General features: G+C 39.0%; 3 protein-coding genes across 6 annotated transcripts in view; 2 read left to right on the top strand and 1 right to left on the bottom strand.

Annotated features, from left to right (window-relative positions):
• The first annotated feature begins 1,692 nt into the window (after window positions 1-1,692).
• LOC111868103 (sorting nexin-8) overlaps window positions 1,693-11,013 on the top strand; it is a 30,836-nt gene continuing 21,515 nt past the window's right edge. Inside the window, exon 1 of one of the 2 annotated variants that reach the window (XM_033752927.1) lies at window positions 1,693-1,913. In XM_033752927.1, coding sequence (XP_033608818.1) covers window positions 1,814-1,913 — 100 coding nt within the window. In that variant the 5' untranslated portion in view covers window positions 1,693-1,813. The remainder of the gene's footprint in view (window positions 1,914-11,013) is intronic. The other variant, XM_033752926.1, reaches the window with a different exon arrangement.
• LOC111868098 (N-acylneuraminate cytidylyltransferase) lies at window positions 1,920-7,687 on the bottom strand. 3 transcript variants are annotated; one of them, XM_023858486.2, is made up of 8 exons: window positions 7,454-7,687; window positions 6,997-7,175; window positions 6,759-6,911; window positions 5,887-6,036; window positions 4,656-4,794; window positions 3,362-3,496; window positions 3,069-3,193; window positions 1,920-2,208 (listed from the first exon to the last, which is right to left on the bottom strand). In XM_023858486.2, exons 1-6 carry the CDS (start codon window positions 7,510-7,512, stop codon window positions 3,394-3,396), a joined length of 783 nt encoding a protein of 260 aa, XP_023714254.1. In that variant the 5' UTR covers window positions 7,513-7,687; the 3' UTR covers window positions 1,920-2,208; window positions 3,069-3,193; window positions 3,362-3,393. The 3 variants fall into 3 exon arrangements, with proteins under 3 accessions (XP_023714254.1, XP_033608819.1, XP_023714253.1); XM_033752928.1 differs by having other exon boundaries at window positions 7,304-7,687; XM_023858485.2 differs by lacking the exon at window positions 1,920-2,208 and having other exon boundaries at window positions 2,833-3,193; window positions 7,304-7,687.
• The window catches only part of LOC111868097 (glutaminyl-peptide cyclotransferase), a 10,459-nt gene continuing 7,397 nt past the window's right edge, over window positions 7,952-11,013 (top strand). The window contains exons 1-3 of the mRNA XM_023858484.2: window positions 7,952-8,323; window positions 8,463-8,606; window positions 9,433-9,705. Of these exons, the coding sequence (XP_023714252.1) occupies window positions 8,228-8,323; window positions 8,463-8,606; window positions 9,433-9,705 (513 nt within the window). The 5' untranslated portion in view covers window positions 7,952-8,227. The remainder of the gene's footprint in view (window positions 8,324-8,462; window positions 8,607-9,432; window positions 9,706-11,013) is intronic.

The raw sequence follows: 11,013 nt of genomic DNA on the forward strand, positions 1-11,013 counted from the left end.
TTAGTTTGAAATTTTTCCGAATTTTAATAGTATAAAAGGTTCACCGTTGTGTAATGAAATTACTGAGACATGTCCATGGAGCAAACAGTTGCGATACGTTCGCGGAAACTGCTCAACACTGGCACGGAGGCCCCTAGGATATTCTCTGGAGGCGATGCAGCCAGGGCATTTGCTTATATATTGAAGGCGTTATGGATTGTTTTTACCGATCTCCCTGTTATTTAGGTCAAAAGAATAACTTTGAAATACTTTTATCAATATTAATATTTTGTCTGTATAGCGACTGGTTAGGGGGTGGACGGCCGAAGGGTCAGAGTTCGAGTCCCGGTAGGGGTAAAGTTTTTCTCTTCTCCACGTCGTGCAGACCGGCTATGGGGGCCACCCAGCCTCCTACCCAATGGGTAGTGCGGGCTCTTTCCCGGGAGTAAAGCGGCCGGGGCGTGAAACTGATCACTCACCTCCAACTGATGTGAAGTATACAGGGATCGAACATCCACTCCCCCATACGCCTTCATGGCTAAACACTGCCATAACGTGAGCGTACATGTATAAATATACCTATTTAAATCACCTAACTTTACATTAAGGGGGAAATTAGCGTTGAACGGTGTAATTCTTGTGGTTTTGCTTCCATTGCTGTCAGTGTGTAGACTATATAGGGCGCTCAGATGGATGAATTGGAATGAGTTGAATGGAAACGGTCGTGGCCTAAAAGAGGCAATATCCCGGCTGGGTTTACGGCCTAGATTTGAATGAAACGCCTCCCAAACACAAATCTAACTGTTCTTGCTATGCTAACCTGCTAGGTTTGTAGAATTTAGGCCACAGTGAATTCCTGCAAGTCAGAGAGCATTAGAAGGTCATATCATACAGCCTAGAGGTCACTTTATCTTCGGTAAGTCTGTAACATTTTATGTAACTTTATGGTATATCTGTGTGGTAACTCTTTTAATGATTTCCATGAAGATGATATTGAAAGAAGAAACAACAATGAACTCTTCCTATGATAGGAGACTTCAACATAAAATACGACTTTTCAGACACCGGTTCTGCAGTGAAGATCCAGTATCTCAGAATTCTTAGGGGAAAAATCTGTAGAGAGGGACGGTGGACATACAGAGGGCAGGCAGGCGACATGACCGACATTGTGGAGACGTTCCATAAATAGCAGCTATATCATGGCTTCGATACGCATGGGTTTCGGACCCCCACACCCCACCCCCAAGGAACTGTGACCTATTGTTGTAACAAAGACAGCGTCGCCGAGTTCTCAAGATTTTCATCTTCTCCACAGCGTCCAGACCAGTTCTTGAGCCCACCCAACCTCCTGTCCAATGGGTACTGGAGGCTTCTTCTCTGGCAGGAACATGACGAGGAGCACTCAACTCCATCTAATGTCGAGATAAAAAATGGTGGAGCTATACCTCTAGTCCCAACATATGTCTTTATGGAGTGGTGCTTAACTAAGCACATGGAAAACTTTATCTTATCTTTACCTTCAGAATAATATTTCCTTTACTCATTTCCATGTATATATAGATATATATACACAGTATATGGGCCTCAGTACTACTGCACGTGTGAGATCTGTCATAGTCGTTGCAGAGTTTCAGTACATCATTTCAAGTATCCAAAGTTAACATGAAACATGAAAACAGATTACACAGTAGATCATAAACGAGCGTCTATTCTACGACCGTATGCAGACAATTTGCTATTCATTTCTTTATAGAGGAATACTGTGGGGGAGAAACCCACACGGAATCAAGCATCAGCCGATCAGCGCGGACCACGGCAGCTCCAATGCAACAATATGCATTTGTTACAGAAGTTTCATCTGTGGTTGTCTATTCAAGCATCGAAAATCCTGCAACTCCAAAAACAGCCACGTATTGCTAAAACTGATTGGGCTGGTGGGTATGCCCGGCGTACACTTGCTGAGAGCTGGCACAATATGATTAAAACCTGATGAGCAGCCCACACAATGGGCACTAGAAATTTGTAATGATAACAGCCCAACTGTTCTTACCTTGCTGCAGACCTGATATTCTACATGTTTTAGGAACAGCCCTTTCTTTTCAGGTACCAAGTCAACTTCTATAGTATCCATCTGGCAGATGTCAGGATAACGTAGACCAATCTGTGTCAGACTTGTTGTCACTGCTGGTGAAAGGTCTGACAGGTCACCCAAATCTGGTCGTGGAAGCTCTATAATAACCCAACACAATCACACCTAAACTTTCACATCTGAAGCACGAACTTCATCTAAATAATATTACAAATTCAGTTCCAGCCTCACACGTCTCCATTATGAAGACCAACCAGTCAATGCTGTTTAGGGAAAGAACTGCTTGCTGTTTACTACGAGAATTATACACTTACTGGGCAAAATGCAGTGCTTTATAATGTTCAAGCAGGCAGTATATACTGTTACGGCCGTGCTTTGAGGCACCAACTGAATGTACGTGCATGGAGGCCTTTACCGACTCACACTGCAGCCCACAGAGATGGCACCTCTTCTGTAGGCCCACCAAAAAACTGACCAACGGGCGATGTCATTTACTTATTTACTTACATACCCCTTCGTTCTATGGTCCCCTAAGGACCATGGCCTTATTTATGGCATATGCTTTTTCCTATCTGTCCTTATTTGCATGTGAGTTGAGTACCCTACAGAAAAGCAGGTCAGCTAAGCTAAAGGAAGAAGGCACAAGCTCATGATAAGGCTGTGGCCTCAATAAATCTTCATTTTCAACATACTCAGTATTCTGAAGTCACATACAAAATGGCAATCCGGTCAGAGTAGCAGGACACAAGTTCTCAGCCTCAGTAGTTGAGCGACAGTTGTAAAATTATTACACCGATAACAAATATTTCAACTTTGACAACTGCCCAACATTGCAAAAAGGACCCTAAATATAAGGGCTACTATTTACAAACCATCAGAGATGACAGGAAAGAGGTAGGAGTATTCAATACCAAAACGAGATAACAGTGGTACACCCGAGTTCACCCCCTCAGATCTGGGGTATCTCTGATTTCGCTTAAAATACTTCCTCAAGACTTACCAAACTTAATGTCTGCGATGGGAGTCCTGATTTGACAAGCAACTTTGTGAACAGTTCCTTACTGACATTACTGGAAGATGGTGAAATAATATTAAAAACTTCACGATAATACGGAGGTACTGACCCTGAAATAGAGAGCATAAACATATTATTTATCACAATTCAAACTCTTACAGCCCCTAACGTAATCGTTTGCCTAACCCTAAAATCCTATTTACAAACAAGTTTCTGCATTGAAAAAATGATCACAAATACTACAATATATGCACAAATATATATCCTAGTCCACCCACCAAATGCAAATCTGTCGCCATGTTTTGACACCTCACAAGAACGAATGCGCATGAAGTTGCGCTTCAGCTGCTTGTAAATCAAATGGACTGTCGATTTCATTGCTGTACTCCTTGGGTATATCCACAGTTCCACATCTAAAACAGAAATTTATATTAATTTAAAGGGTCCCTGTAAAAATTATTGTGACATAATGGCTGTAACGATGAAGCATCTCCTTGTTTAGACCATTCTGGATAGGAAATTTGTGAGACCTATATGGACTTCAGCCAGTCACGGTAGTTGAGCGGTCTAAGGCATGCACTGTCTTCGCTCGCTCGGAAGCCGGGATCGTGAGTTCGAATCCCACTCAGGGCATGGATGTTTGTGTGCGTTTTTCTGTGTCTGTCTACAGGTACAGGCCTTGCGACGAGCTGATCACTCGCCCAAGGGGTCCTAACATATGTGTAAGATCTAGAAAAACCGAAGTGAACGGAGTTCATGGAGGTAGGCCTAGGCCCGCTGGGGCTGTAGTGCCAGGGGGGGGGGAAAGGACTTTACTATACATTTCATTTAAACACATTTTAATCAGCCTGACTAGTTTCATGGGTACCCCAAACTCTATCAGAATATTGTGCAATACTTCCCTCCTAACTGAATCATAGGATTTCTTGAAGTCTACAAATAGCTGATGTACTATCTCATTGTACTCCCATTCTTTCTCCAGTATCTGACAAATGCAAAAGATCTGATCAGTAGTCGATCTGTTATGTTGAAGCCCACACTGATGATCCCCAATAATTTCATCTATGTATGGATTTAACCTTGGGAGAAGAATACTGGATAAAATTTTGTATGAAGTTGATAGCAGTGATATCGCCCAATAATTACTACAATCATCCTTACTGTGAACTGTTACAATAATAGAATCATTCATCTGAGCAGGCAATTCTTCCTTATTCCAAATAGAATTTAAATACTGATGCTGTAATTCTATTAACTGGTTTTGTGTCAAGAGCTAACTTCAAAGATATCCAAATAACAATGTATAAAAATATATTTATTTTTGTAATAGTTTAGGCATTAAAAGACAACAGGAGACTATGAATAACCTTCATCTTAAGTATATACAATACTCAGCGTCTGATTTCAAAGTGGTACTATACCACTGTGGCTGAGATCCCTAAATAATGATCCGTTACACTTCATGAAATATTAACACAAGACCAAAATATTCTCGGTAGTGTTACGCAGCAAGCCAGAACAGAAGTGATATGAGCAGAATTAAATATAAAAATTTATAAATATTTCTTTTACCTTCCACCTTGAAGGAGGCCATAGGTGATTAGATTTGCTGTTGCAAAATAAAACATGCCATTTTCTACCAATTCCCCATCCCAGTCTTGACGTCTGGGACGTTTCTTAGGGTCAAAATTTATTGGTTTAACGTCACCATCTGAAAGTAAAATTTAAATGTAAACAACAAGAAATGTCCCTCCACAAAAAAACATGATTGTATGTTCACCATTTACATCATTAATGCCCAACTAATTATTTTAAATGGTTGCGGCATACCTCAAGCGGTTAGTCACTTACTTCTCACCGCGGTGGAATGGGTTCGAACCCGTGTCTGGTCAAGTGGGATTTGTGGTGGACAAAGTGGCACCGGGGCAGATTTTCTCCGAGTACTTCGGTTTCCCCTGCCAATCTTCATTCCACCAAAAGCACAACAGATCACTGTAGGTCACGGTGCAGGGGCCAAGAAGGCCTACCCCTCATACATTCATTCCACCAATTGCTCCATAGGTACAATAGGCAAATCAGTGGCCAATGTGCTGAGTGGACCCAGCTGGACTCCACCCCCAGTGATGCTAATTAAGAAAAATACTTTTTAAATTAAACTTTTTACTGCAGTATAACATACAGGACAGTGCCCCAGAATACAATGAAAAATTCAGGAAACCCTTACTAGACAGTGTTCAGTGCATGAATGGGCAATGGGCATTCATTCCTTGTATGCGGCTGTGTCAGTTTTATCTCTTCAGAAACTTAGAACAGGAGCTGGTAAAAATAAACAATACTGTCTGCTGGACTTCAAAATCTGGGGTTATTGTGTAAATTGGGGGGGGGATTATACTATCATAACAGCTCTTACATTTTATGAAGATATGTTTAGATACTGTAATACAGTTCTTTCAAATTTTAAAATGCAAAGGACCATCAGCCATCTGAAGACGGGGGAAGATGGTTTCACTTGAACGCTGATGACAACTAACAGACTACACAGTGTCAAAATCCAGACATTTAGCTTCACAGTCACTGCTGAGAGGATTTAAAACCCCATAACTTCCAACCTATTTTTTTTAATTGCAATTTCTTGGGGGTGGGGAACAAAAATCCTAGCAACAAGTTACAAATAAGATCTAAAAGTTTGTGATGATGGGTAATGTCCAACAACATATTAATTGTAACAAGTTACAAACTATCAAAAGTATGATTATTATTTTCTTGAAGAAACAAAATTGAAATAAATTATCTGAAATCATACCTGGCAGTTTCTTCCAACGCAGTTTGTACTCCCGCGTTACTGAAAATACACAGTCATACTTGCCATCCTGCATCTTGCTATAAGCTTCTGCAAGGAATTCAGCTTTCAGGAAGGGTGACGTGCATTGTATGAGTGCAACCACATCAACCTCTGCAAAAGGAAACTCGTGGCATACGAGGACCCAGGACATAATTCGATACTTCCTGTGAAGTATGGTATTAAATACTGGGACTAATTCGAATAAAACTATACTGGACTACAATAACATACATGCTTGTCATTTTCCACCAAATTTGATTTTGGTTAAAAGGGTATGTGTCAGTACAGTACCAAACCTTTAAGACTTATCAAATCTACTTTAAGTTTTTGAAGCAAATTACAAGAAACATGCCAAGGATAAACACTTGGTAGTTGTTGATTTATCATCAGATTACTGGTTTTTGGATTTCTGTCCATCATCTGGTATTCAAATGAACCAAGGATCGGAGGCAACTACTCTGTTAGGTCTATTAGGAAGAGCTAACCTCAACCACTGGACCCTCCCCTCCCTCCAAATTTCACCTGCAGGCAGAAAGAGATGTAGTTTCTGCAGTGTTCTGTTTTTTGGAATACTAGATTATGGACAAAGTCCAGAAGCTGAATAATCCTGAGTATTATATGACATCATCAGAATCCTTTAGAAATGACTTGTTGATTAATCTATGTTCATGATTTATTTTATCCGTCTTCCAGTGCATACATTCATCTATCCCNATCTATGTTAACAAAGAAAAGTAAACAAATCTCATTTTTCCTTATTTATGCACAGCAGCCACACAAATTATTCAACAGAAATGTTGTTTTGTCTACAGATACAGCTTGTAATATTAAACCTGGGTGAAAGGAACAAAAATCCTGAACTCCCACTATTGACGGGGCAAAATCAGTAGCACTCTCTGATGACCGCCAGTGTACTTGGGCACCTGCAGTATTTGCTTCTTCTGCGATATCAGTACTGTCAGTTGACACCCAGACGGAAGAAAATCCTGTAATAAATCACCTTAGTATAAACACACTGGTGAAATATTTCAACACAGAATGTTGAAAGCCATGCAAATATGGTACACTTACTGCCAAAGTCATGTATGACCATCAGAGAGCGTTTAAGCAATGTAGTTCCATTTATTTTCGCCAAATTTTTATGGCGGATGCCTTTACTACCACCTCTCGCTAAAATTAGAGAAGCGACATGCAGATCCTCTGGCCCGTTAAGATGACTGCAACCATGGCTGATATTATAATTCACCAACCTAAAAACGAAAACATACCAATATATGCTAGTATAACACATCTAACGGCTCAGTACTTTGGTACAACTGACTGCATTTATATGCATTATGACTTTCTAATAAGGGCATGGTTACTTTGGAACACTAACCTAATTTCATATGGACTTTTATTACTGCTAATGTCAGTGAATTTGTCGGGAGCGCGAGTTAAATTCGCTGGGTAATATACACACAGCATGAATAGAATAATAATCATTATCGGTTTTGTTCTGGAAAACATCGTATACAATTTAACCTACATGGCATCTAAACAATAATCATAGCGATGGACACAATCGAACGAAAACGATCGAATCATCTGAATTTCTATTTGGAATCGAACAAATTTATTCCGATGCGGGAACAAAACCAGACTCCTAGATTTATCCTGCTTAACGCGGAAACTATCGGCTCCATGCCCGCTACGTTGGGAAAGATCATCAACCACGGCCAGTTCTATGGGTTCTATGGGTCACACCGGTCACACCCATCGATCCCCATCGATACCCATACTCAGAGCGGGATTTCCTCATTGATAATTAATGCTGAAGAAGTGGCATGTAAATTCAGATATTGTTTACAATTACATACTCTCATTCTGGTACTAATAATCCGAATTAAATATATCTAAGGAGTCTAAAAGAGTACATAACATTCGACAATATCGGTAAGGAGGGATCAGTTTTGTAGGGAAAAATAGATGGCAGCAGTGATCTGCGGAGATTGTGATTGCACATGTTTCCATTTCTGCCATATCAATTGGTTGGGGCTGCCAGCTGCCAACGAAGGTCATGTACGTCATGTAGTTCGCGATAAAAGAACAGACGTTGACATCTTGTAGGTAATGTTGGAACAGTTATCTTCAAAATCGAACTCGCGAGGTCGTGGGCGGGTTATAGAAGTCTTCCCGAAATGCTGACAACCGTTTCTAAGTATTTATTCCCTTTTGCATATTTCTTTATGTGAAACATTGTGTTTTAATGCAGTAGTAATTACAGTTCAGTTTATGTACAGTTTGTGCTGTTGATATAAAAATGATGTTTAAATCAGCTGTTTTGTTACTACTAACGATACTTAGTGGCATAAAGGAGGAAGAGGCTTCTGTAGCCACAAGGTTAGCAAATGAAAAGGTATGTACGAGAGGTTTGGAAATATATTCATGTATGTCTAAGATCATAACTTTGTGACATCAGTAGATTGAGAATGAATATCAAATTACGTGAGTGATGAAGTGAGACTGTATGTACTGATTTTATTTTCTTGCCGTAGAATTCTCATGCCCCAAATCTGCTTAGTGATGAGCAGATAGTTAAAGTAGCAGGCCTTTCAAACGTCAACCACTTTGAATATGTGCTGGATACCATATTAATACCAAGAGTTGTTGGTACTGCAAATCATGAATTTGTAAAACAGGTAATTTCTTATTGAATGTTGTTCAGAGACATTCTTTAGAAAAGGGGTGGGTTTTGCATTCATCTTCCACACAATAAAATAATGCTATATTGTGGAAAAAGTAAATATTAAGTTATGACTATTATAATATTCTGAACTATACTATAAGTCGGAAGGTCACGGGTTCGAGTCCCTATGAGGCGTATTTTTTTTTTAATTTATCTAATCCTTCCAGCCACACCATGGGCCTGGAGTTGACTCAGCCTCTAAAAGAAATGAGTACCAGGAATCTTCCTGGGGGTAAAGGGCGACTGGCGCATAAGGGTGACAACCTTACCTCCATCTATGAGCTGATTGTCTAGAAAATGTGGGAGCCTCGACGTCTCACAACCCTATGGGCCTTCACGGCCTGTTAAGGGATAGCTTTACGTTTTTACCTTTTATTATAACGTTCCAAAATGTAACATAATTTTAGTATGGAAAAGCAGATTTTTGAAGTTGAATTCTGAATAAGTAAAAATGTGTCCCCATTACCTTGACCATTGCTAATTATGGTCATTGCTGTAAGTCTAGATTCACTGTTCACGTTCTGTTGTAAGACTCAGCTGTTGAATAATTAACAGTGTCTTCAGTCATGTACAAAAAACAGTGCAAATGATGCATTATTTTACATTAAAACTACAGACTGCCTTCAATTTTATCTGATTTTTATATTGTATTTTCTGAGTTATTCTACTGAAAGATTTATGTAACTTATTAGAACAATGGGACACACTTGTAATTATTTAATGTAACGTCAGCTGTTTGTTGTATATAATATGTCAGAGAAATATTTCTGTCAAATTAGTTTATCATCAAAACAATGCAAGAACTTGACTGGAGAGTTGAATCAGATCCATTTGAAGAAAATACGCCTATATTTGGACGTCTGCAGTTTGAAAATGTTGTGGCAACTTTAAACCCGAATGCAAGACGATATCTTGTTCTGGCATGTCATTATGACTCTAAATACTACAGGGAGAACAATTTTGTTGGTGCAACTGATTCGGCAGTGCCTTGCGCCATGATGATTAATTTGGCACGTGTTTTGGCTGAACCACTCAAGAGAACTCTAGCTCAGGTGAGGTTATGTTTCTGCGATAGAGGAAGAGCAAAAAGTACCTCTATAATTTTCAAACCCTGGAGTTGTGTACAGTCCATCATCTCACTGGTCTAGCGTTATTTCCTCTTTGTACTGGTCAGTGGACAAACTCCTAACATCCCTTCCCTTTCTCCCCATAATCTTTCCTTTTCGATTTTGTGCCAGCCTCTTTTTTTTTTACCCACCTGAAACATCTTGTTCTGGATCATGACATAGGCCATTTTCCTTTAAATACAATTGTAATGACCAGGGCCCAGATTTTGATGACATGTCATCTCTTTTTCCTTGTATCCTATGGGATGCTCTTAAATATATAAATCTTGGATATGAGCTGCTGGTTACAGAAATGTAAATTTTATAGGTAATTTTTTGGGCTTTTAAGGGTATTTCTTGACATTTTTGGACATTTCAGGGAATTTTTCTTCATATGTTTTCTGAAATGTGAATAACATTGAAGCGAAGTGTTCTTTCTTTTCTCCTTTAGGTCGTTTTTCTGGATTTTTTCGTTCATTTTTTTAATATTTTCAGGTCATCAAAATCCAGGCCCTGGTAATGACCCTCTTGGTATCCTGGTTCTATTCATTCTTTTTATATGATCAAACTATTATAGTTAGTGTTCTTCAAACCCAGATTTGCAAATTCTGGGATCCAGTTTCCTCTTTATACATTTAATTTCTATCACTTCTCGGTTCACCCTAACTACTACAACAAATTTTTGTATCCATTGCATGAAATTTCATTTTGTTTCTCTTTATAAGTGTCCAAGTTTCAGCATTATATGTTATTGTTGGTTTAAAATATATTTTATGGACTTTTTTTTTTTGGAATCTGTTTATAATTTTATAAAATTTAAATCTACTTTATATTCTTCTATTTATGTCTGCATAATATTTTTTGTATGTGTTTGTTTTCACTTCCAAAATAACGAATTACGCAGTGCTGTAAAATAGCTAGAGCTAGGCTAGGCTAGGCTAGGCTAGGCTAGGCTAGGCTAGGCTAGGCTAGTTTTGGCAGCTACAGCAGTATTTCAGTGCTGCTGTGGCTGATTAAAATGTAACAGCAAAATATTTTACACAGTGCTGTAAAATAGATTTGAAAGCACACACCAAAATTATTAGTTTCAACTCCATTATAAGAAAATGCTTAGGAAAACATGTGAAAATATAAAAGGATTCTGTTTTGAATTACCCCACAGGCCAGTAGGGTCCATTACTGGGGAGGACAATGATGTCTACATCTAACAGGAATTATAATTTAGTGTTAGTTAGTTAGTTAGTTAGTTAGTTA

This window comes from Cryptotermes secundus, unplaced genomic scaffold (assembly GCF_002891405.2).
Source record: "Cryptotermes secundus unplaced genomic scaffold, Csec_1.0 scaffold1361, whole genome shotgun sequence".
NCBI classification, from domain to species: Eukaryota; Metazoa; Arthropoda; class Insecta; order Blattodea; family Kalotermitidae; genus Cryptotermes; species Cryptotermes secundus.

Coding starts and splice junctions, on each gene's coding strand:
- LOC111868098 (XM_033752928.1), bottom strand. CDS start 7,434: ATGTTTTCCAGAACAAAACCGATAATGATTATTATTCTATTCATGCTG. Junction 6,912..6,996: donor GGTCATACATGACTTTGGCA/GTAAGTGTACCA, acceptor GATTTATTACAG/GATTTTCTTCCGTCTGGGTG. Junction 6,037..6,758: donor TTTTTGTTCCTTTCACCCAG/GTTTAATATTAC, acceptor TTCCTTTTGCAG/AGGTTGATGTGGTTGCACTC.